General features: G+C 37.5%; 3 protein-coding genes across 3 annotated transcripts; all 3 read left to right on the top strand.

The window, feature by feature from the left end:
- Window positions 1–2,020: 2,020 nt before the first annotated feature.
- LOC111802443 (protein SMG7L) lies at window positions 2,021–9,979 on the top strand. Its single transcript, XM_023686810.1, has 6 exons — window positions 2,021–2,194; window positions 3,602–3,726; window positions 3,787–4,392; window positions 5,705–5,827; window positions 5,909–6,084; window positions 8,007–9,979. The coding sequence occupies exons 2-6, from the start codon at window positions 3,679–3,681 to the stop codon at window positions 9,763–9,765; spliced, it is 2,712 nt and encodes a 903-aa protein (XP_023542578.1). The 5' UTR covers window positions 2,021–2,194; window positions 3,602–3,678; the 3' UTR covers window positions 9,766–9,979.
- A 1,190-nt stretch (window positions 9,980–11,169) lies between these two features.
- On the top strand, window positions 11,170–13,806 carry LOC111802603. The gene is made up of 3 exons (XM_023687038.1): window positions 11,170–11,381; window positions 11,477–11,634; window positions 13,137–13,806. The coding sequence occupies exons 1-3, from the start codon at window positions 11,301–11,303 to the stop codon at window positions 13,231–13,233; spliced, it is 336 nt and encodes a 111-aa protein (XP_023542806.1). The 5' UTR covers window positions 11,170–11,300; the 3' UTR covers window positions 13,234–13,806.
- A 2,618-nt stretch (window positions 13,807–16,424) lies between these two features.
- Window positions 16,425–17,443, top strand: LOC111802432 (late embryogenesis abundant protein, group 3). The gene is made up of 2 exons (XM_023686785.1): window positions 16,425–16,677; window positions 16,757–17,443. The coding sequence occupies exons 1-2, from the start codon at window positions 16,534–16,536 to the stop codon at window positions 17,303–17,305; spliced, it is 693 nt and encodes a 230-aa protein (XP_023542553.1). The 5' UTR covers window positions 16,425–16,533; the 3' UTR covers window positions 17,306–17,443.
- The last annotated feature ends 9,472 nt before the right edge of the window (window positions 17,444–26,915 follow it).

The following is a 26,915-nucleotide window of genomic DNA, read 5'->3' as shown; positions in this document are numbered from 1 at the left end:
GAGCGACTCGAATTTATTTTTAATTTTAAAATATACATGTAGAGATATTTTATGGATTGGATTGGTCTGATTCATATGTAGAGATATTTTTCATTCGATCTTTGCATTCAATCTTTTCATCGTAATGTTTACAGCGACATATATCATTTTCCTACTAATTGGATTGATTTTTCAAAGGAGTTTGTCTAATAAATATAAAACCTTGGTCTATGTCTTTGTTTAAATTTATTGCTTACTTTGAATGGTCAATAATGTAAGTAGTCATTTTCGGACATGTGGCATCATTCAAAAATGTAATCGGAGTCTTGTATGATAGCAACAGTGACACCTCATTGACTTTTGAATTGCTATCACATTAACTGGTATGAAAATTTAAACGTTCGGTATGAAAAAGAACGAGAGTATATGTCAATTATCACTAATCTATGCTCATTATGACTATCAGTCTCTATACGTAATCTAACGAGCAGATACGTAATTCAAATATCTTGTGCACTTTTTGATACAGTTTAACTGGCTTAGACATACCTATAATCAAGAGGTTAGAGATTCGAATCTTTCTATCTTCACATGATGAATTTGTATTAACACAATAGAATAACTCCGAGTAAAGAATTTTGTTGTGACCTAGTTCTTGTCCAATTAAATTGAATGGAGAAGTCGTCATAGTTCCTGTCCCACTCGTGGACATCTCTAGTGGTCGATATGAGAGACGCCAAACGCATGGCCTGATCCTCATCTACATTTGTAAGATAATTGGGCCCCCGAGAGAAAATGCTATAATAATTCAACTATTGAGTCAACTTGACCAACTGAATTAACTCGAAATTTTGACGATTGTAACTGATACAGTGATGCGTTCTGACTTGTAAATGTTTGATATTTGATTTTTTTTAAATAATTAAAAAAACAAGCCGACAATTCAATCCTAAAGTTGAGGGTTGGATGAGGTTAGATCGTGAACTATAATCAAATTGTTCGGGTCACTAATCCAACTAACCCTAAATTTTAGATTGATCCAAAATATTTCTCTAACCCAACTCGTGTAAACCTTAATGCATTACAGCGTCGTTGTTGAGTGTTTCTCATCTTTTCAACATCGATGATAAGTGGGCCCTCGTGACGGTAATCAGATTTAGACTATCCATAGACCAGAAGAAATTAGGGTTGAAAATCTGCACCTTTCTAGGGTTCAGATTCTTCAACCTTCCATCTTCTGGGCCCCATTTCTAATCAACGGTTAGTAACCTTTACAAAGTGTCATCATGAAATTCAACGGCTGTGGATGTAGAGCTCACCATGAACACTCTTTATCACTCCGTAGACAATTGCAGCCCAATGATCATTGTACCCGTAACCACCTTACCAAATACCATCCATGCGGCGTTTTTATTTTCCTTTTTTTTTTAATAAATGTTAAAACTTTATAAAAAAAATATTTAAATTAACAAATAATTACTTTATTATCCTTAAACAAATTATTTAGCATTTAAATAACCATATGAAAATTTCGAACATAAATTCAAAATTATTATAAAAAATTAAATAATTAATAATAATTAATGTCTTATTCACTCAATTACGCTAACAGAGTTAAAATTCTAAAACGTCCACCTTTATTTATTTTAATCTATGTATTATGAAAGCCGAGAAGGGTTAGCTTGGAATACAAGTAATCTTGTGTAACTAGTCAATCAACATGGCTACTACTTATTCTTCATTTTTTTAGTTTTCTTTTGGAATTTTTCTATGAACAATTAAAAAAATAATCCCACTTGGTATATAAAATTGCTTATAATAATTACATTTTCATAAATTTAGATTTTCGTTTAGGAACCATGGCTTAACACAATTATACTATATATTATCTACTTTAAGCATATATTCTCGTGACTTTGCTTCCCTATTTATGAATGATCATTTCTTAAATTAGCTCGACTGGTCTTGGCCTTTTTTTTATTTTATGTAAGTTTTGATCTTTTTCTTTTTTTTATCGACACCCTTTTGCTCTATCTGTTTTTTTTTTACTGCGTAGAGGTGTCGTGGTCTTCTTACATAGCTTTCGATTCTCGTCTCTGTGTACCCTCCAAGTGTGCGCTTTTGGCTGGAGAATCTGTTTTGGCCTCCTCTGCTTCAAATATGTTTGCTCTGATTCTTTAATGGCGATGATCGATTTTTGCCTAATTTCTACGAGGTTTGTTTATTGCTACTATCCATTTTTTTTACTTTGTTTTTTTGCCCTTTTGCTTTGTGATCTTCTTGGGACGGCTGTTCTTTACTTTACTTCATGTGGGGTTTCGTAAAATCTGTTTCTGGTGTTTGATTCAGTGTTCTTCTTCTTCTACAGAATTCCTGTGAGTTTTTGGGAATACCCTTGAAACGAACCACACCCAGTAGTCATAGGGTGTTGATTTTCATCTGGACTTCAATTTTGGCTTCTGGGAATGGATTTTTTATGTGTAGGGTTCTGTAGTTGGAGTTTAGTTCTTTGTTTTCGGTTGAATTTTGGGATGTTTCTTCATTATGTTCACGAATTGTTCTTTGAGATCTTACTTGCTCACAAACTAAATGAAAATGAGAGGATTGTTTGAATGTTGCTGCGCATCAGAATGCTTCTTCCACTACTTCAAGTATGGTTTGAAGTAATTGAAACTAGGAGTGGAGCTAGAAATTTTTGTAATGAGTGTAGTGTTGACCTTCCTTTGTTTTTGGCTTCACCCTTGCTTGATATGATGTCTTTGTATATGTGAGATCCCACGTTGGTTGGAGAGGGGAATGAAGCATTCCTTATGAGGGTGTGGAAACCTCTCCCTAGTAGACGCGTTTTAAAACCGTTAGCGATGCATAACGGGCTAAAACGGACGATATTTGCTTGCAGTGGGCTTGAGTTGTTAGAAATGGTATTAGAGCTAGAAATTGGGTGGTGTGTCAATGAGGACGTTGGGCCCTCAAATGGGTGGATTGTGAGATCCCACGTTCGTTGGAGAGGGGAATGAAGCATTTTTATAAGAGTGTAGAAACTTCTCCCTAGCAGACATGTTTTAAAATCATGAGGCTGACAGTGATACGTAATGGGCTAAAGTGTACAATATCTGCTAGCGGTGAGCTTGGGTTGTTACAAATGATATCAGAGCCAGACACAAGGCGGTGTGTTAGCAAGGACACTAGTCCCCAAGAGGGGTGGATTATGAGATCCCACATCGCTTGGAGAGGGGAACGAAACATTCTTTATAAGGGCTAGTAGACGCGTTTTAAAGTCGTGAGGCCGACGACGATACATAATGGGCCAAAACGAATAATATCTGTTAGCCATGGGCTTGGGCTGTTACAAATGGTATCAAAGCTAGACATTAGGTGGTGTGCCAGTGAGGATGTTAGGCCCCCAAAGGGGTGGATTGTGAGATCCCACATCGGTTGGAGAGGGGAACGAAGCGTTCCTTATAAGGGTGTAGAAACCTCTCCCTAGCAGACGTGTTTTAAAATCGTGAGGTTGATGACGATACATAATGGGCTAAAGCAGTTATATATGCTAGTAGTGGGCTTGGGTGGTTAGATATCTTTTTCCTTCCTTTCTTTCCTCTCATTGTTTCACTTCTCACAGGTTAACTTACATGAGAATATAATACACTTGATGTTCCAAAGGTAGTGTACCTTGAAATCAGCTGCTCAATTTTAACCATGGCTACCTCTGCAAATCAAAGCAAAAAGGAGAGCTTGCTTAATGAGGTAATTTGTTGCATTACATTTCATGTTGTTATGGTTGCTTCATGATGTGAGTCATTGCAGGTTGTGAGCTTGGAAAAGCAGTTAACAGCATCAATCCTTTCCAAAGGGATATTACATTCAGATGTCAAAGATCTATACTACAAAGTTTGTTCAATTTACGAGAGAATTTTCCTTAATGAACATGAACAATTAGAGCTTCAAGATGTTGAATATTCTCTATGGAAGCTTCATTACAAGCTAATCGACGAGTTTCGGAAGCGGATAAAGAGAAGCTCTGCAAATGTAGAGAGCCCAAAGTTGGGGACAGGACAACATTCTAATGATGCACAGCGAAGTAGTAGCAATCATATTGCAGAATTTAGGTTGTTTCTCATGGAAGCAACAAAGTTCTATCAGAAACTGATATTGAAAATCAGGGAGTATAATGGTGTTCAAAAAGAAGGCTTGTTATATAAGGCTTTTGGTGTCTCTAAAGGCATTGATCCAAAGAGAAAGAAGACATGTCAATTCTTATGTCACCGTCTCTTAGTTTGCCTTGGGGATCTTTCTAGGTACATGGAACAACATGAAAAACCAGATGTCCATTCCCATAAGTGGTTAGCTGCTGCTACTCATTACTTAGAAGCAACAATGGTTTGGCCTGATAGTGGAAACCCCCATAATCAGGTGACCTTTTTTATTACTGCAAAAAGGAAATCTATGTGATCCCATATAAGTTGGAGAAGGGATTGAAGCATTCCTTATAAGGGTGTGGAAACCTTTCACTAGTAGATATGTTTTAAAACTGTGAGGCTGACGGTGATATACAGGGGTGGATTGTGGATCCCACATTGGTTGGAGAGGAGAATGAAGCATTCCTTATAAGGGGTGTGGAAACCTTTCCCTAGTAGATGTGTTTTAAAACCGTGAGGCTGATGGCGATACGTAACGGGCCGAAGTTGACAATATCTACTAGCGGTGGGTTTAGGCTGTTACAAATGGTTTTAGAGCCAGACACCGTGTGGTGTGCCAGAGAGGACGCTAGGTCCCCAAGGGGGGTGGATTGTGAGATCCCACATCGGTTGGAGAGGGGAACAAAGCATTCCTTATAAGGTGTGGAAACCTTTCCCTAGTAGACGCGTTTTAAACCTGTGAGGCTGATGATGATAGTAACGGGCCAAAACGGATAATAACTACTAGTGGTGGGCTTGGGCTGTTACAAATGGTATCAGAGCCAGATACTGGATGGTGTGCCAGCGAGGATGCTGGATCCTCAAGGGGGGTGGATTGTGAGATTCCACGTTGGTTGGAGAGGGGAACGAAGCATTCCTTATAAAGGTGTGGAAACCTTTCCCTAGTAGACATGTTTTAAAACTGTGGGGCTAACGACGTGCATAATGAGCCAAAACGAACAATATCTACTAGCGGTGGGCTTAGGCTGTTACAAATGGTATCAGAGCCAGACACCGGGCGGTGTGCCAACGAAGACGTTAGGCCCCAAGGGGGAGATTCCACGTCGGTTGGAGAGGGGAACGAAGCATTCCTTATAAGGGTGTGAACCTTTCGCATTCCTTATACGGGTGTGAAAACCTTTCCCTAGTAGACATGTTTTAAAACTGTGAGGTTGACGACGATGCATAACGAGCCAAAATGAACAATATCTACTAGTGGTGGGCTTAGGTTGTTACAAATGGTATCAGAGCGAAACATCGGGCGGTGTGTCAGCAAAGACGTTAGGCCCCCAAGGGGGTGGATTGTGAGATCCCACATCAGTTGGAGAGGGGAACAAAACATTCCTTATAAGGGTGTGGAAACCTTTTCCTAGTAGACGCATTTTAGAACCGTGAGGCTGACGACGATACATAACGCGCCAAAGCGGACAATATCTACTAACAGTGAGCTTGGGCTGTTACAGAATCATCTTATGAACTCTTTTTTCCAATCATGATATGAGATAGTATAGTATGTTTTACTCAAACTGTTCATAGTTTCTTTCCAGTTGGCTGTATTGGCAACGTATGTTAATGATCAGTTTCTCGCCATGTACCACTGTGTGAGAAGTTCTGCAGTCAAAGAGCCTTTTCCAGATGCTTGGGACAACCTTTTGTTACTATTTGAAAGAGTAAGACTCATTTAGTTTCTATCTTACCCTCTACACCTTTTCTGGTTGTTTTTACCACATTTTAACTATGTGACCTTACAGAATAGGTCATCTCTTATGCCTTCCCTATCTAGGGACGCCGAGTTCGATTTCTTGAGACCGTCCGAGAAGTGCTGTTTAGAAATCAAATCACAAACCAAAGATGATCGCAAGTCTCTAGAGACCGACTTGTTTTCTCTGCTCATCAGAACATTGGCTTTCTTTTTCATAAATTCGAGGTATTTTAGTCGCTCAACGTTCGGTATATATATACATTCATATTGTTTTTAGTCTAAGAAACTCCTAATTCATGTATACATGACTTTGTGCAACATTTAGGAATGCTTTGCTTATAAAGTTGTTTAGCTTGTTAGAGTCAACTTGAGACCGATGATACTTGTGAGACTGGGTATAGATATATAGTAGATGACTATATCTGGTAAAGTTATATATACTGAAATCATATATATATATATATATATATATTTAGACAGTGCTTTCTGCATTTTCTGTATTCTCTCTTACTTAGTGTACATACCTGAAATCTCTCTCCTGTTCTTTGTGTTCATCTGGATCGAGTGTGTGCGTTGTTGTACGATTCTTACTGTAAAAAAGTGACTAAAGTGTCGAACGAAGGGTGTACTTTGTTCGAGGGCTCCAGAGAAAGGAGTCGAGTCTCGATCAAGGGGAGGCTATTCGAGAGCTCCATAAGCCTCAGGAGAGGCTTATAGTGTACTTTGTTCGAGGGGAGGATTGTTGAGGATTATTGGGAGCGAGTCCCACATTGGTTAATTTAGTGGAAGATCATGGGTTTATAAGTGAGGAATACTATCTTCATTGGTGTGAGGCCTTTTGGGAATCCCAAAGCAAAGCCATGAGAGCTTATGCTCAAAGTAGACGATATCAAACCATTGTGGAGAGTCATGATTCCCAATAGTGTTTATCTAGATCGAGTGTGTGCGTTGTTGTACGATCCTTACTGTAACAGCCCAAGCCCGCCGCTAATAAATATTGACCAATTTAGGCTTTCCCTTTTCGGTTTTCCCTCAAGGTTTTTAAAACGCGTGTGTTGGGGAGAGGTTTCCACACTCTTATAAAGAATGTTTCGTTATCCTCTCCAAGTGATGTAGGATATCATAATTAAGAGTCACTTAACGTTTTCTTTGATTTGCCAATTCCATGTCCACCATTTTTTTCTGAGTTCTAACATTTCTTGATGGATTTCAATACATTACAGTTTGGAGCAATTCACAAGCACATTTTCATCTATGATGAGATCGCTGGATGAACTCTTGTCTCTAGATGATTCTGAATTAAACGTTTCATTAGAGTCGTACGAACTTTTGGATTCAGTGCGAACCGGCCCTTTCCGAGCCATCCAAATTGCTTCCATATTCATCTTCATGGTACAGAATCTTCTCAGTAAAGCNTTTCTGTATTCTCTCTTACTTAGTGTACATACCTGAAATCTCTCTCCTGTTCTTTGTGTTCATCTGGATCGAGTGTGTGCGTTGTTGTACGATTCTTACTGTAAAAAAGTGACTAAAGTGTCGAACGAAGGGTGTACTTTGTTCGAGGGCTCCAGAGAAAGGAGTCGAGTCTCGATCAAGGGGAGGCTATTCGAGAGCTCCATAAGCCTCAGGAGAGGCTTATAGTGTACTTTGTTCGAGGGGAGGATTGTTGAGGATTATTGGGAGCGAGTCCCACATTGGTTAATTTAGTGGAAGATCATGGGTTTATAAGTGAGGAATACTATCTTCATTGGTGTGAGGCCTTTTGGGAATCCCAAAGCAAAGCCATGAGAGCTTATGCTCAAAGTAGACGATATCAAACCATTGTGGAGAGTCATGATTCCCAATAGTGTTTATCTAGATCGAGTGTGTGCGTTGTTGTACGATCCTTACTGTAACAGCCCAAGCCCGCCGCTAATAAATATTGACCAATTTAGGCTTTCCCTTTTCGGTTTTCCCTCAAGGTTTTTAAAACGCGTGTGTTGGGGAGAGGTTTCCACACTCTTATAAAGAATGTTTCGTTATCCTCTCCAAGTGATGTAGGATATCATAATTAAGAGTCACTTAACGTTTTCTTTGATTTGCCAATTCCATGTCCACCATTTTTTTCTGAGTTCTAACATTTCTTGATGGATTTCAATACATTACAGTTTGGAGCAATTCACAAGCACATTTTCATCTATGATGAGATCGCTGGATGAACTCTTGTCTCTAGATGATTCTGAATTAAACGTTTCATTAGAGTCGTACGAACTTTTGGATTCAGTGCGAACCGGCCCTTTCCGAGCCATCCAAATTGCTTCCATATTCATCTTCATGGTACAGAATCTTCTCAGTAAAGCTAACCTGAATGATCTGCAGCAACTTGAGCTAACCCACTTGGCATTGGTTGCTACCTTTATTGTCATGGGACGTCTAGTCGAGAGATCGCTGAAGACGAGCCAATGGGAATCATCCCCTCTTTTACCTGCAGTGCTCGTTTTCGTGGAATGGTTACCAAGCGTTCTTGATGAAGTAGTAAGATATGGTTCTGATGCAAAAACTAGAAGCTCCATGTCATACTTTTTTGGTGCTTTTGTTGAGCTTGTACAGAAGCTGAATGTTCATACAGCTGAGGCACATTGTTCTCTTGCTATCCCTCTGTGGGAAGATTATGAGCTAAGAGGCTTCACTCCTTTAGCTTTTGCACATGAACCATTGGATTTCTCATCGCACTGGGAACACATCGACAACTTCGAATGCGGAGCTGAACACCGTGCTTATCGCATAACGGTTGCTGCTACTAAAATTTCGAATATCGCCAAGGATTATCCCGAGTGGATCATTCATGACAAAGTAGAACAAAATGAACTTCCAGATAAGAAAGAACTGGAAGATGAAGAAGTCATTCTTTTCAAGCCCCTCACGAGATACAATTCGGCACCAATCTCTATTGCAGGGAGCGATGAAGCGTCACCGAAAAGCACAGAGGCTCAGACTATATCTTCTGATGAATGTTTGAGGCGTGCCACGTCACTACTTATACAACAGACGCAGGGCCAGACCGATCCCTTTGCTTTTCATAATCTCAGCAGAAACAAGCCATTTGAGCAGCAGCATGATGTTTCAGAAGGCACCATATCAACTGGCCCTCCTTCACTTAGTGCCTGGGTGATCAATAAAGGTTTTACTTTTAACCCTGTTACAGAGAAAGGGCCTGGTTTGCAGCCCATTGATGAGTTAACTCTGGCATTCGTGAACAGTCTTAAACTCGACGATACTGAGAATTCTGCGTCGATTCCGAGCTCGAAATCTGGAAAATCCGACCTTTTTCCACCTCCTCCCTATTCCACCCCAGTACCTTCAGCTCCTTATTTACCTGATGATGCTGTTTGGACTAATGCTACCAATGCTAACATCTCTAGAAACATTGACCAAAATGATACATTTTCAGGAAGTGCTTATTCAAATTGGACTGCCCCTCAAGCTACATATGAACATGGTCCCATGATTGGTGGTCTTACGAATATGTATCCGTCGTCGCATCGAATGAGTTCTTCGGAATGGCTTCGTCAATATCGGGAGAATCAAGTACGGGCACCTCCCTACAATGCTTCTGGAAACGTTATGAACTTGCAAAGAAATGATACTTCAAGGTATGAACATTTGTATCCAACAATGAATATGGAGAGTCCATTGCGTTATCCAGCTTTCCCTGCAGCTTTCCCTGCAGCTTTCCCTGCAGCTTACAGCACGAATGAGAACCAAAAAAACATGTTTTTCCATGGTTATGAAAGGCCAAACCTGTATGGCTGCGGTGTTATTGATTTGAGAAGTGAGCAGCCACCGGTTCTGATGTATCTAAAAGATAAAGAGTGGCAGCTGCAAAAGGATGCTGCTAATAGAAGTGCTGCCTATATGGGGAATTGAGGATTTTCGTAGTTTTGTCTATATTCATCGTTTACTCGAACCGAAAACTCGAAACTGTCTAATGAAAGCGTTTGCGTTTGTATATACGTGTATAGAAAGTCGAAAAAATTATCTCAAGTAAACGTGTATTAAGGAATTGTCTCGCCTCGACATTGTAGAAGATCGTTTCCTTTTCTTAAAGATGTGTGAAAGCGGACCTTCATGTTTGGTGATATAATGTGTCCTTGAGTTTCATTTACGACTGGCCTAAAGTTAAGTCACGTTCAATGAAATCTAGTTTCATTAAAGTTGAACTCGAGTGCAACTCATGCTAGTGGAGTATTGTTTTTTTTTTTTTTTTAAATTTATTTAAGTAAGCATCTCAATTACCGTCACATTATTCTAAGTTACGATCATGAGTTTATAAGTAAGGAACACTATCTCGGTTGGTATGAAGTTTTTTAGGAAAATCAAACGCAAAATCATGAGAGTTTATACTCAAAGTGGACAAATATCATACCATTGTGGAGGGTCGTGGTTTTTAACCAGGTATCAGAGTCATGCCCTTAACTTAGTCATGTCACTAGAATGCTCAGGTGTCGAACAAAAAAGTTGTGAGCCTTGAAGGTGTAGTCCAAGGTGACTCAATATCATACCATTATGGAGTATCGTGGTTTTTAACCTAATATCAGAGCCATGCCCTTAACTTAGTCATATCAATAGAATGCTCAGATGTCGAACAAAGAAGTTGTGAGCCTTGAAGGTGTAATCCAAGGTGACTCAATATCATACCATTATGGAGCATCGTGGTTTTAACCTAATATCAGAGCCATGCCCTTAACTTAGTCATATCAATAGAATGCTCAGGTGTCGAACAAAGAAGTTGTGAGCCTTGAAGGTGTAATTCAAGGTGACTCAATATCATACCATTGTGGAGGGTCCGTAGTTTTAAACCTGGTATCAGAGTCATGCCCTTAACTTAGTCATGTCAATAGAATGCTCAGGTGTCAAAGTTGTGAGCCTTGAAGGTGTAGTCCAAGGTGACTCAAGTGTAAAAAAAAAATGTATACTTTGTTCAAAGGCTACAGAGAAAGAGTCGAGTCTGAATTAAGGGGAGATTGTTCGAGAGCTCCAAAGAAGGAGATATCAGGAGAAGCTCTATCGTGTACTTTGATCAAATGGGAGAATTGTTAAGGATTACTAGACAATATCATATCATTATGGATGGTCTGGTTTCTAATATGTTATTCATGGTCGCATGTTAATTTATAATTTAATATTTTAAATTATTTTTACTTCGAAAATAATTAAAAAAAAATATTAAAGTTAAAATAAATATTATAATTTTTGAAACCATTAGAGGGATAGTGCCCTAATCATGGGCCAGAATGCTGTGTTCTTAGGAGGGAAGGCGGACCAAGTCGATCCACAGAGCCCATTAACACAGAAGGGAAGGGTTCGAAATCGATCCTCGAAGAACAAATCCAGCCTCTGATGAATCTTCCAAAGCAGCCGCAGCCAGTTTGATCTCGTTCTGGCCGTTCCATATTTCCGCAATGGCAGGACACGATTCAGGCGATGGAGAAGTATCTTCAGCCCAAGCAGTTTTGCTCGGAGCCTTAGCCCCTGGGGTCAACGTTAGTTCAATTTCATCTTTTATTTTCCAGTTCCCCTCCCCTTTGCAAATCCATTCTCCAATTGAATTCCTGTTTTCTTTACCTTATGAAATCAGGGTCCTACATGGACTACGCTCAAGTCGGCGTTTCTGATGCTGGGGCTGTGTCTTGTCCTGATGCTTAGCCTTGCATTCTCTGCCAGTGATTCTTGGTTGATTCTTCATGTTACGTTCCTAGTGGTTATAACTGCGACCCTTTTCTTGCTTCTTAACTGGTATGTTCAACTTTTTCATTCTTACTTACATGTCGTTCTGGTTCTTCTTTGACACGTCTCTCTACTGTGCTGTTCGTGCTGATAAATTTGGATGTGGGGTTTGTTTTTATTTAAGTAACTACTCTTACAAGATCTAGTGTCGATACATTCAATTTTATTAGTGCCATTACTTCCATTTTTGTTACAATTAATTTTGTAAATTTCTAACAATTTGATCCAGATATGAAGAACATTGTTAAGATTTAATGAAATTTTATGGGAATATATAGATCTAAAAACTATTAGGGAGCAAAGTAGTTTCCAAACTAAGAATAAGTTCTTACATAACAAGAATCAGATGGAATTGTTCAGGGTAGTTGATAAGGAGTCGGTAAAGATTAAGATTACCTTGTTAGATCAAATATTTCAAGGTAAGAACACTTGTTTGAGATTCAAATTACTCCACAAGAAAGATTGATCATATTGAACTTGAATGATTCTAAACATGCAACCTAAACTACATACAATTGTAAAAAAATTTATCCCTAATGATAAAGAATCACTCTAATGAAAAGTAAGATTCAAATTACTTGGTTGATCGAATGTCTCAAGGCATGAACACTTATTTGAGATTCCAATCACTCCACAAGTAAGATTGATCATGTCAAACTTGAATGATTGTAAACATGCAATCTAAACTACATAGAATTACAGAGAAACTTAATCATTTACTGAAGGAAGGCAGAAACGCTCTTTTTATTGCATTTTTCAAGTCTCCTTTACAAATATAACATACATGGTTTTATATAGCCTCAACATGAAAACCCTCGATCTTCCCTAAGATATTAACCTTTTTACTTTATGACTATAATTATCCACTCTGTAAATGTAACCTTAAAGTAAATAAAAGTCTTAAAATACATTAAACAAACATCATAACTCTAGATTATCATCCACCCAAAATTTGTAACCATCCAAGAATAAATGAAGTTTGATTCTTCTTCAACCTAATATGAATTGCAACATCTTGAGATAATTTGAACAATATTTTCTTCACATCTTTCTTGAAGTTTATATTGCATAATTGATGCCTTGGTTCATATCCGTACTCATTAAATGGTTACAAATTTGAACTGTGAGGAGGGAGTGAGTTCTGTGGCATACGCTGTGTTGCACATAGAATGAGAATTAAATCAAGAGATGTGTGGAGCACCAACTTTCTTGAACCACCATACTATTTTAGTCAAGAGCTGGTATTGTACCCGCTGATTCAATGTCTGCATTGAGTTTGGCATTTGGCATAAACGATTATAGTCAAGAGCTGGCATTTTGCATAAACTGTGAGAAGTTTAAATTGAGTTTTGGACCTCAATGGTGGGTTGTTTTGAAGGCTTTGAGTGGTGGGTTTGGCATTTGTAACCTGAAATTATGTAATGAAACATTGTTGGCTTGTGGTGTTTCTTTAGGGATCATGATATTTTTATCATTCAGACGCTTATGAATGAGTTTTGATTTCTATACAGGTTTCTTTCCGAGACTGGCTTGGTTTCAGTAAAGAATCAAATGGAAGAACTACAGATGTCCCCGAAGAGTCAAGATAAAAGCGAAAAGAACGAATGATCATTACGAACTTTATAACACAATAAACCAAGACATCAAATGGGTATGCCTTAGGAGACTCAAACAAACAGATAAAGACAGCAACCACGGTACGTCGTCATGATCGATAGGTATTATAAATCCTCCATTATTTGAAGAGGGGAGAAAACCCCGAACTTATTTTCAGAAGAAACACTTGCAATGGTAACTTCATTCATGCTTTGGTTCATCCTCCTTGTGCTTTCCTTTCTTCTGCTTGATGGAACAGAAGCATGAACAGCATGGTAACTGTAAAAAGAACTTCATTGCTTGTTGTGTTTGATGTGGAAGTTAGGAGAGCAAGACTTGATTTATATATGCAGAGACGTATAGAGCCTTTTCTTTTGGTGTGTTTATTCCTTATTTCTTTGGGGATGCTATTCTTGTTTCTTACAGATAAGAAGATGCTTAGCCTTGCTGAGCCACTTTCCTGAAACTTGTGGAATCTGAGATTATTTTGTTGATGGGTTATTTCCAGGTTTTGTCTCAAAGTTTTGTATTATGTATTCTTAAGGCTGTCACATTTATATTTTAATGAATTCATCTTTATGCCTATTTTTTTTTTAAAAATAATTATTTAGTTGATTTTTCTCGAGTGTTTATATGACCTGATAACTCGAACAACTTGAACGGGATTGGGTTGGGTTGATTTAGAATTTTTTCTTTTAGTTTGGGTTATGTTGTACTTTTTGGAAAATCGAAATTTTGTTTAGTTGACAGGTTGAAACTTTTTTGGTCGGGTGTGAAAATATAGTTCACAATTCAACCCTGTCCTACTTTTAAGATTGTTAGGAAAATTAAGGATGTTTTATGTTTGTAGTAGATGTTAGTAATGTCTGGTTATTGTAGATAAATAGAATATTTTTAAATAATAAAAAAAATTAATGATCGACTCAATCCAACTCAAAAATAGACATATGAGTTGGGTTGAGATGCAAACTTTATTTGGGTCTTTCAGGTTACAACCGGACTAGCCTAAAATTTTGACCGAAAATAAAAATTTGAGTTAAGATGTAAACTTTATTTGGGTCTTTTCCGTCAAACACCGATGCAAAGTCCAAAACCAAGTATTACCCATTCCTTTGAAGCTATTATCACTACCAAAACAAGCTTGCTCTTTACCTGTTCTTCCTCCCGAGTTGAGACCGATCATTCAGATAGATGGGGGTAAACTAATGAGCTCGGATATTAATGAACTCTATAGAAGAGTTATTTATCGGAACAATACTCTTATTGATCTATTAACAACAAGTAGATCTACGCCATGGCGTAGAATTAGTAATGTGTCAGGAGAAATTAGTACAAGAAGTCGTGGATACACTTCTTGATAATGAAATCCGTGGACAACCAATGAGGGACGACCATAGCAAGGTTTACAAGTCGTTTTCCGATGTAATTGAAGGCAAAGAGGGAACCTTTATGGGAGAGAAGAGAAGCAGTGACACCGAGTTCGAGTTCAAAAGAAGAGATACAATACTTCACTTCTTTTTTTATTTTGAGAGTAAATTCATTAAATTGAACCTAAAATTTTATGTAAAAAAAAAAAAAAAAAAAAAAAAAAAAAAAAAAANTCGGGTGTGAAAATATAGTTCACAATTCAACCCTGTCCTACTTTTAAGATTGTTAGGAAAATTAAGGATGTTTTATGTTTGTAGTAGATGTTAGTAATGTCTGGTTATTGTAGATAAATAGAATATTTTTAAATAATAAAAAAAATTAATGATCGACTCAATCCAACTCAAAAATAGACATATGAGTTGGGTTGAGATGCAAACTTTATTTGGGTCTTTCAGGTTACAACCGGACTAGCCTAAAATTTTGACCGAAAATAAAAATTTGAGTTAAGATGTAAACTTTATTTGGGTCTTTTCCGTCAAACACCGATGCAAAGTCCAAAACCAAGTATTACCCATTCCTTTGAAGCTATTATCACTACCAAAACAAGCTTGCTCTTTACCTGTTCTTCCTCCCGAGTTGAGACCGATCATTCAGATAGATGGGGGTAAACTAATGAGCTCGGATATTAATGAACTCTATAGAAGAGTTATTTATCGGAACAATACTCTTATTGATCTATTAACAACAAGTAGATCTACGCCATGGCGTAGAATTAGTAATGTGTCAGGAGAAATTAGTACAAGAAGTCGTGGATACACTTCTTGATAATGAAATCCGTGGACAACCAATGAGGGACGACCATAGCAAGGTTTACAAGTCGTTTTCCGATGTAATTGAAGGCAAAGAGGGAATATTCTTAAGGCTGTCACATTTATATTTTAATGAATTCATCTTTATGCCTATTTTTTTTTTAAAAATAATTATTTAGTTGATTTTTCTCGAGTGTTTATATGACCTGATAACTCGAACAACTTGAACGGGATTGGGTTGGGTTGATTTAGAATTTTTTCTTTTAGTTTGGGTTATGTTGTACTTTTTGGAAAATCGAAATTTTGTTTAGTTGACAGGTTGAAACTTTTTTGGTCGGGTGTGAAAATATAGTTCACAATTCAACCCTGTCCTACTTTTAAGATTGTTAGGAAAATTAAGGATGTTTTATGTTTGTAGTAGATGTTAGTAATGTCTGGTTATTGTAGATAAATAGAATATTTTTAAATAATAAAAAAAATTAATGATCGACTCAATCCAACTCAAAAATAGACATATGAGTTGGGTTGAGATGCAAACTTTATTTGGGTCTTTCAGGTTACAACCGGACTAGCCTAAAATTTTGACCGAAAATAAAAATTTGAGTTAAGATGTAAACTTTATTTGGGTCTTTTCCGTCAAACACCGATGCAAAGTCCAAAACCAAGTATTACCCATTCCTTTGAAGCTATTATCACTACCAAAACAAGCTTGCTCTTTACCTGTTCTTCCTCCCGAGTTGAGACCGATCATTCAGATANGCCAATAATAATAGTTATTTTACTTTATTCAGCATTAAAAAAAAAAAAAAAAAAAAAAAAAAAAAAAAAAAAAAAAAAAAAAAAAAAAAAAAAAAAAAAAAAAAAAAAAAAAANTGGTGCAAAAATTGCAATGAATTTTCATCTTATCTTAACGTGTTGACTGTGCAGGCAATTGAACAACGAGGCAAACAAACACATCACCACGTGGCAAAAACCCCACGTGTCACATGCTAAACTCTGCCACTTCTTCCTATAAACTTCACCTTACAAACCCCTTCAAATCAACACGTTCAGATTCACAATAAAAAACACATTCAGAGAAAGAGAGAACTCCGGTCGGTGTCGGCTGTTGGTGTCGGTGTTTGAAACTGAAACAATGGCAGTAAGCATATCCTTGGCCAAAAATGTCATCTTCAACCTCTGCAAGGCCTTTCCCAATGCCTCTCCTTCTCCAACTCTCAGATATTCCTCCAAGATTTCAAGGGTCTCTTTCACTACTTCCGCCTCTAAGCAACCATGGGTATCATTCCTTACACCAATTTCATGATTTAAATTTGTTATTTTAGTGATTTGTTTCATGGGTTTTGTTCGTCGTATAGAATGGACATGGCGCGGATGCGAACCGAGACCCGAGACCGGATTTGGCGTACGAAGATGCGAAGGAAAGAGCGAAAGAAGGAGCCTATGACATGAAGGAGAAGGCGAAAGACTACGCCGAGGGGACGAAAGACATGGCGAAGGAAGAAACCAACAAGGCTGCGGAGACGGCGCGAGCTGCGAAGGAGAAGGTGAAAGACTACGCCGACGATGCGAGGGAGAAGGCTAAGGAAGGGACGAACCGGGTAGCGGAGACGGCGGAGGATGCGAGCGAGAGAGCGAAGGAAAGTGCGAAGGGAATGAAGGAGAAGACGGAAGATATGGCGAAGGAGGGGACGAAGAAGGCGACGGAGACGGTGCAAAATATTGGGGAGAGGGCGAAGAAAACGGTGGAAGGGGCGTGGGAGGCGGCAAAGGATACAACGCAGAAGATAAAGGAGAGGGTTGTAGGGTCAGATGAAGATGAGGGGGAAGAAGAGAGAGGGGGGAAGGTGATGGATGAAGATGTTGTGGATGTTAGGAGAAAAAGTGGGAGAAAGTTGGATGATTGAAATAATGGTTGGAGTTTCTTTTCGTTGTATCAATGAAATTTCATGTTGTTTTAGGCTTTTGATCTAAAGATGTTCAATGTGTTGTGTGGGAACTGTGGAATAAGGTAGATATTTGAAGGAAGTTTGTTTTCTTATCCTCTTTTAAGTGTCTATGAATTTAAACACACAAAGGAATTTATTCGACATTTGGGTATATACATTTGGAAATTTCTAATGGGTATATAGCTAATGGATATATAGATTCGGTTTATCGACGAATATAATCTATCAACATAGATATAAGGTTTTTGGATTCTTTACACCCTCTTTCTTCGTTGAACAGTGAAATGGTATCACATATTATTCTTCTCTGCGAGTGAAATGGTATTACAGATTATGTGGTGTGTTTTGTATCGATATAAAAAATCTTCTTGTAATGCTTCTTGTCCCATTTTTCTTGATAGTCTATTATTTATACCATCTCCTTTCCCGCCATTGTCACAAAGCAATGCATTTCGAAAGTCTAAACATCCCATTTTCCGCGCTTGTTCTTGTTACAAAGCAATGCATTTTAGAAAGTCTAAAAGTCTAAATCCCAATAGGATTACTACTAAATCCCAAGACTTCCCATCATAGGATTACTACTAGCAGTAGTAGTAAATACTAGGTTAAAGGTTGCCCATTTTCCGCGCGGGACCTAAAGGTTGCTCCCAGGTTAAAGGTTGACTTGCTTCCACTTGGTTGTATCTTCTAATGGTAGGATAACACGGTTGACTTGCTCCCACTTGGTTGTATCTTCTAATGGTAGGATAAAATGTTGTATCGTCTAATGGTAGAGTAAAAGGTTGACTTGCTCTAACTTAGTTGTATCCTTTAAAGATAGGATTCATTAAGGACTTTGGTTAGTTTGGTTCCTCCTCTCTAATTAGCTTTGGTTAGTTTGGTCCCTCCTCACTAATTAGCAACATATTCTTAGCAAGAGATAGTGTGAGGAAGAATATATATCTAGTGAAGAATATATATCTAGTGATACTTCTGGATAATCTTCTCAATACCAGCTCAGAATATATCAATTCTCTTTTCTTTACTGTAAAGTTCAGGTTAGGTCATATCGGTTCCGGAGCAAACAGACCGAGTTCAATCAAACACCTATTTACCTTGAGAAAGGCAAGAAATGAAAGACNTCCCACAAGGGAGGGAAGGCTTCCTATGGTCCAAGTCCTAGGGTCAAACCACGAGGTCTATCGCTCATAGATTGGGAATTCTTAACTACATGGGAGGACTAGCTCCGTTGTGCCAATTCCAGCCGGGCATACTTGATTAATCCCCTTTAGGATAAACCAGAGGATAATTAGTAGAGCTAGCTTCGACTAGAGACAAGACGGCAGGCTGTGATTGTGGAATCNGACTGTATGAAAGGTCATGCCGTATATCAGACTCTAACCATTGAGTTAAGTAGGTCAATGAGAGTTTCTATTCGATTCATTTCTTTTTTCTTCAATGGATCAGAGCTAGTTCTGGATAATCTTCTCAACATCTGCTCAAGTGTCGCTTCGCTGGTTTCTGGTTTCTCAGCAGCAGTTTCAAGAGTTTCCTGAGTATTTGCTACAACATCACTAGGTGAATCTTTCAGCAACTCAACCTTAACTCCCACTTGCTTCGTTGTCTTGGAGCATTTCTTCTCTTTGTCCTTATCTAGGACCTTTCATCAAAATTCACGTCAAAGTGTCTTAGAACTTTTCGGTTCTTGTCATCCCAAAACTTGTACTCGAACATGTCAAAACCATAGCCTATGAAATAGCACTTCACAAGCTCAGCGTCAAGCTTGTCACTCTTCTCTAAATCAAAACACGATCAAAACACGAACATACGCAGTACAACCAAAAGTTCCCGTGAGAGTACTTGAGTTCTTTTTCTGCCCATACTTCTTATGACAGCTTGAACTCTAAGGGTACTGACGACCCTCTATTGATCAAGTAGACTGCTGTATTTACAGCATCGACCTAGAATTTCTTTGGCAATCCATAATGAATCCTCATGCTCTTTGTAAGCTCCTTCATAAGTCCATGACAATGTTTTAAGATGAAGTTTATGTTTTATGTTGAAGTTTTCAAATGATTATTTTCGCACAAATGAGTACGGTACGTATACATTAGCAACTTTAGACTATAAAAAATCTAGGGTCGTTACAAAAGTATTACACATGAGGCATTGTGGCCACATAAATAGTTTGATTGTGAATGAGGTGCTTAAAAAAAAAAATATATGACTCTATTCCTAGTGTTCGTAATGAGGCGAAGTTATGTTAGATCATCCCAAAGAGATGGAAAAAATACGTCTCTTTCAAGGTAAATAAAATATTTTAGCAGTAATTTTTATTTTTTGTTATAATTAATTTATTTAAACTAAACATTTTTATTGTTTTTATGTAATAGGAAGGTTCAAGTTTGTGCTCAAGTTTGTAAAGCTTGACTACTTGCCTCTGAAACCTCGTGTTTTTAGGTGTTTTATTGAATGATTATATATTGTGAAGGTGGATAATTAATTATATGTAGTGCAGTTGAAATTGATTCATTGTATACCTTTTGCATTTGTATAGCTGATAATATCCATACAACCGAGGTTTCGGTACTTTTAAACTAAAAGTTTATAGGTGACAATTCTTTTATGTGATAATTTCACAACTTTTACTCCAAAAGTTTTGAATCCATTACCCAAAACCCTAAATAACCCTAAATCAACCCGAGAATAGAGAGTTGGGTTGGGTTACCAATCCAACAAACCTGAAATTTTGGGTTGGTTCAAAAAATTACTCCAGTCCAACCCAACCCGATCCTTGTATACTCCATAAGGAAAAATAGTCTCACGTCGGTTGGAACGAAAAACTAAGGAGTTTCTCTACTATAAAATATGGTAGCCTGATCGGAATAATTGAGATGTTTTATCTCACTTAGTCAAATCGAATCCGGTCGAAAAATATATTTTTTGACGGCTCAAGCTTGCCTTTAAGATAATCCAGCTTGGGTTTAATATACTCAAACGCTTTCCTACCATTTTCGACTCTTTGGGGCCATTTCTGACATTTTCGGAGGTGTTCGAGCCAATGTAAATAATTTTAAGCTGAATTTAAATTATTTGATACAATTAGATGAGTCAATCTCGAGAGTAGAATTCTAAATTATAATGGTAGGAATATTCCATAGATAGAATTAGATTTCAAATTGCTTGGATGAATTTTTTGAAGTATGAACGTTGCATGCCCTAGGAACCCTACACACATCGTGTTTTGTGATTCTTCGACATGTATTTTGTTATAAGACGATTGTGCTATATTATGCATCTTGTTATGAACTCAATATAGTATGATGTTATGTCATGCACATGTGTTAGCATGTTATTCATGAAAGTTATGTTTACAAAAACCAATGGTATGACTCGTATCATACATATATGTCGTGATATAAACCTATGGAGACCTCATGTATTTTGTGTGTCACGTGCATCAAGATACTTTCCCGTTATGATTAGTACGAATGTATAGACTACGATATTATGTCCACCAAGATATTTTGTGTGCTTCTTTCCGTCCACGACCTTTCCACTAATATACTTGTATGCTAACTAAAGGCTAGGTTTGAGGGTACGTATACGAGTTTGCCTGGAGCACCATGTGCGCGTGCGTGAGCCATGATGTTTTAAGTAAGGATATGCCCCTTCATGATTGCATGTGTTAGTATTTTTAAATATTCAAGCTACGTGCAACTTTCTTTTTCAGGTAAAGGTAAGACACCTTTATACCGATGACGGTGTCACTGTAAAGGCCATAAAAATGAAATTGGGATAGTTACGTTCATATTTGGATTAGTAGCCCTTAACTTGGACAAGGACTATTGTTTTATTTTATTAAAATTCATACTATCTATTCTCCGTTATATGGTTGATTACAATATTGTTTTAAATGAACTTATTATAAACTTTTAAGTGTATAAATTATTATTTTATTATAAAAAATAAAGCCATTAAAGATTATGGCACGTAACCTTTTCTATTTCCACCTTCGGAAATATTTTTTTCCTTTAATTTGTTGAACGTAAACTATACCCAAATTCTTAAATTGATATTTTAAATTAAATATAAAAATCTAATTAAGAAATTTGTTGAATTCATATATGGAAGGTGTGTTTGGTTCTTTATTTTAGAATCCAACTTTAGATGAAATCCAATTAAATTGACGGGACACCTCTTCTAAATAAGACTATTCAATTTTTACTCAATTATACAGTATACTCTCCATTTGGACCGTTTTTCAGATTCACTTTGAACCTTTATATATGAGATTTCAAAGTAAGAACTTCATTCAAAGTTAGAAGTTCATATCATATTCAAATGGCTTCTCTTAGGACAATTGTTTGTGTGCTTGTGTTTCTTTTCTATTGTAGTTTCAATGTCTTCGAAGCCACCGAATCTCATGGAAGTCTTGCTCCTACGCCAACTCACCACGACGGCCACCACAAAGCAGCCGCTCCAAGCCCACATCATCGTCATCGTCGTCATCACCACCACCACCCTCCACTAAGCGAATCCAACTTCAATGTCTTTGAAGCTGTCGAAGACCACAGAAGCCCTGCTACTACACCAACTCACCATGACCATCACCACCACGAAGCCACCCCAAGCCCCCACCACCATCACCATAGCGCTGCCCCAAGACACCATCACCATGCCCATCACAAAGTAGCTGCCCCGAGCCCGAGCCCGAGCCCTCACCACCACCACCACCTCCATAGCCAACACAAAGTAGCTGCTCCAAGCCACTCCCACCATGCCCACCACAAAGTAGCTGCCCCAACCCCTCACCACCACCACCATCATAGCGAACACAAAGTAGCTGCCCCAAGGCACCCCCATCATGCCCACCACAAAGTTGTTGGCCCAAGCCACCACCACCATGCCCACCCAAAAGTAGCTGTCCCAAGCTCTCACCACCCCCTGCCACCATCTCCATAGCCAACACAAAGTAGCTGACTCAAGCCACACACCACAAAGTAGGTGCCACCATATAGTCCATTGGAACCCCCTTCAACATCAATTGTAATGGACTTACTTTTTCATTTAAAATAAACCTATTATTATATGCATGTCATGAATTATTCAAACGAAAAATATCTAAAGTTCGTGTTAATTTTAAATTTGTCGTGGACTTCATTATTCATAAATAATGCAAATATGGGGAAAACACACTTAAAAATAAGGTTTATACATCTTCTAGCAAAGAAATCAAACATGCAATTTCATCGAATGTGGACAAAAATATTCTCAATCAAAGTAAGGATGTTTCTTGATTCTTATCATTTTCAGACTTGAAACCAAAATCGACCTTCAAGTATGAACAAATTTTAGAAGTAAGCAATCACCTAAAAGTTATAATTTAAACAGAAACACTATCCTTAAATTCATAAATCATACCTTCGGTTCTTTCTCGATTCTCGATTTTGGTAATTCAAAATCTAAACCTATGAAGAATCATGTTTTGAGCCACTTTTGTGAAGGATTCTCGACCAAAAACCGTCCTAAATTCCCGACTTTGAGTTTGAATCTCACATTTCAACTTCCTCTTTCAAAAATCCTAGCCCCTCTTTTCTTTTCCTTTTTCTAGGAAGGCTCATACCTTCAGGGGCTATAGAATGGTTAAATTTGTATTGAGTTATAAATCTATTGCTAATAGGTTTCTTTGGAGTTTTTGTCTCCATATACCAAGTATGGACATAGGACATCTGCACCTCGGATACCCCGTATGTTGAGATCTTGGAGACTAACATTTTGCCTTCCTTTTTAACATTCTCACCTACTTGTCCCTTTCTTAATTACTGACGGGTGGGTTCGTACTCATACGTGTGGATCGTGCACGGTGAAATTAAGTACACATCTAAATTGGTTGTTAGGATAGCCGGTATAAGAAAATAAACGGTTATGATAGGTCCTTTTAACGAATCGAAAAAAATTCATAAAACTTTCGTGGTCTCCAACGAGATTCGAAAACTCCGACGAACGCAGGAGTTTTCGTTCCAACACCCATGACGCACCCCGCCACTTTCCACAGATTACCAGAGCTAGGTGTCATATATATTTTCTTTTCATCTAAATTGTTACTCTTTCCGGTTTAAACTCACAAATATTCCTCAATAATGAAAGGGTTTTGAGTAGTGTGATACCTGAATAAAAGAGAGTACATGAATGAATCATTCGAATGAAAGCAATCGAGAGTATAGATGACAAAGAAAAGCTAAAAAAGAACTGAAAATTACTACCCATATCAACTAGATGCACTTTCTTTTCTCGTAGCTCAACAATAGCAACTCTCAATTCAACTAGAGCAATTTTATGTTGGGTGACCTTTTGAGAATTCTTGTAGCAAACACGTGAGTGAGGACAAAACATGTTAGAAAAACTCATGTTGGTTTGTGCGGATAGTTTTCATTATTAGAAGCAAAGAGTAAGTAACCTGACCATATCGTCACGGGAATGCTAGGGCCATTGAGTACCAAATTCAGATTTCAAATCTTGGGTATGAGTCGTTACAAGTAAAAACACGAAACCTAAGCAAATTATAACATTAAAAAATTCTAAAATCCCAAAAGATTCCTCCCACTTTTATTGACTTCAAATGTACGACATCTTAGGTCCATAAAGAAACCCAACAACTCTCTATTGAATTATTACATGTGTAAGCAATCAAACATAACCGAAAGAAGAAGAAAAAAAAGAGAGAAGGTTTTGTGGGAGCAAATTGAGTGATTATTTCATTTTTCCCAATGGTGTATCAATTCAAACTTCTCCACACGAATATCTTTCAAATATAATCCATCATCAAAAGCTGCCCAAATGCAGTGTTTATTGTCACACCGTGGAGAAAGCCAATACGTGTTCTCTGGCCAAAAAACCTCAAATGAAGCATGTCCATTCAAACTATTAAAATTGCACCAAAACAAAGTCGTACGCCAAAAGTTCATTCTGAATCTCCAGTTGAATTGGGCTTGCTTCTCCAAAACGTGTTCGCCCAAATCGTCATTTTTTGACTTGCAATGAACATTTAAAACTGAGTTTGTTTGATAATTGTAAATACTAACTTGCCATTTGCCTCCTGGTTCTTGTCCTTTACTCCCTATAACGTTTATTTTGGATCCTGCAAAACATGCGTTAATAATAATGCTTGATTCTAAAGCAAATAATAAAATATAACATAAACTAGTTAGAGGCTTCATTTTTTTAGATACTCGAGGCTTTTTGAGGCTTTTTGTTGATGCTTACCCATTTGAGTTTTGATTTATTATATAGTAAAAAAAAACATGTGTTAGAACAAGCTCTTAATCGTGTTTGGAAAGGTAATTTAAAGTTAATATTCATACAAAATATTAAATGCTATGATTGTTTTGAGGTTGGATATCTATATATGTTGCACGGGTATAAATATCAATTCTTTTTAATTTGCTACTTTTGATTGAGATGGAAAAACACAGCTGTGTTATTTTTAATTAAACAATAAAGGAAAACACAAAGGAGGCCATTGAATTTTCTATATTTTCTTCTTAATTAGCATCAATTATCTCAAGCCCATTAAGGCAGATTTATAAATGGTTCTCTTAACAATATTTCTCATTTTTTCTTCAGGTTCAAATCTGTTCTGGCTTGTTAAGTATCACAAAGCTTCGGTGTATGCATGGAAGATATGAGAAATAATATGAAAAACGATATGATATGTACGAAATGCTAGCAGAGTTGTATTAAATGATAATGAAATAAAAAAAAAATGTTGGGACCTCATGGATTATTGTGTGTTCATGCATTGGGGGATATCCCTTTTTACGATGGTACAGACACGTGTTACGAGACAGAAAAACGATTATTATGGATATCATAATGCTACAACGGCCCGTCGAAAAAATGATCATTGTGGGAGTTGTATTAAATGATAATGAAAATGAGAAAATGTTGGGATCTCATGGATTATTGTGTGTTCATGCATAGGGGATACCCTTTTTATGATGGTACTAGGAGTTGTATTAAATGATAATGAAAATGGAAGAATGTTGGGACCTCATGGATTATTGTGTGTTCATGCATTGGGGGATACCCATTTTTAAGATGGTACAGACACGTGTTATGAGACAGGAAAACGATCATTATGGATATCATAATGCTGCAATGGCGAGTCGAAAAAATGATCATTGTGGGAGTTGTATTAAATGATAATAAAAATGGAAAAATGTTGGGACCTTGTGTTCATGCATTGGGGGACACCCTTTTTACGATGGTATGGAGCGTGTTACGAGGCAGGAAAACGATCATTAAGGATATCATAATGCTGCAATAGCCAGACAGAAAAATGATCATTGTGTTTATCATAATGTTGCAATTGTAAGGTAGGAAAACAATCATTATGTTTATCCTGACGCTGCGACGGTTGCTATTCCTAAACAGGTGTCCGACATCAACAGCTACTAGAGAATACTCGAACGACAAAAAAAGGGGCTAGGAGGTGAGCGAACCGACTGGTGGGTCCATACTCGCACGTGTGGACCGTGTGTAAAACATGAAAGTCGATGAAAAGCACATGACACTATAATTCCAAGGTAGAGTGTCACGCGATGAAATGACACGACATCTGTCACGGTAAACAATACTTTTGAAAAAGAAGTAATAGAGATCATCTCCTAAAGAACATGACAAGCGGATAAGCCATGATGTAACATTCAAGAGCTCTTTGTGGGTAGAAATGGCTCCCTAATGCAAAGATTATCTATGAGTAAGTCGAAGTGGGCAACATTGCTATTATCATGCTTACCCAACGCGTGTTGCTCATAGCCGCATGCCTATGACAACCCATTTATTCATATTTTCATTACATGTCTATTGTCGTATGGTTATTTTATTTCCTTGTTGATTTTATAAGCATACAACATTTTGCCATTTTTGATGTTCAAGCTTGTCCGAGACAATTTATTTCGTAATGTACTATAGGGAGATACAAGTAGTCGTCAAATCTTTTTACTCGAATTATATGCTATAAATAGTTGATGCCGTCTTTTTATTACTCACTAGCATATAACATTTGTTTTCGTAGAATTTTCTTCAAAGTATTTTTTAAAAACTTTTTCTATGCGTTCCCTGGATTCTTTCCAATCTTATTTTCTGATCTGCTCCAAAATTGGCTTGATTCCAAGATATAGAATCGATGTTGAATCACCATTTAGCGGGTCTGTTAAGACTTGGGTCTCTTTCTTGGACAAGACATATCCGCTAATTCTTCAACGTTAGGCTACCATGAGACAAACAAAAGATCTCTATAAAGAGATTCGATTCACAACTATTAGATGTCCAAGGTCCAATATTGAATAATTTCAGAGGCTTTCCTTAACATTGTCCGTGTCAACAAACAATTCGAAACACGGGCTAGCTGTACCTACCGTTTCATTTTTAGGGTTCAAAAGGAGGGGTAGTATTGTGTAAGCATAGCATTTTTGGTCGAACCTGCTCAAAATCAACTTATTGACATCCAAAGAGCTAAAAGATTCTTCCAACGTATCATTTCAGGGTCCAATGAAATCCTTAAACCGATAACCATTTTCGGCTA

The sequence above is a fragment of the Cucurbita pepo genome, chromosome LG09, assembly GCF_002806865.2.
Source record: "Cucurbita pepo subsp. pepo cultivar mu-cu-16 chromosome LG09, ASM280686v2, whole genome shotgun sequence".
NCBI classification, from domain to species: Eukaryota; Viridiplantae; Streptophyta; class Magnoliopsida; order Cucurbitales; family Cucurbitaceae; genus Cucurbita; species Cucurbita pepo.
Note: the sequence above shows the minus strand (reverse complement) of the source record. Positions and strands in the feature narration are given on the sequence as shown.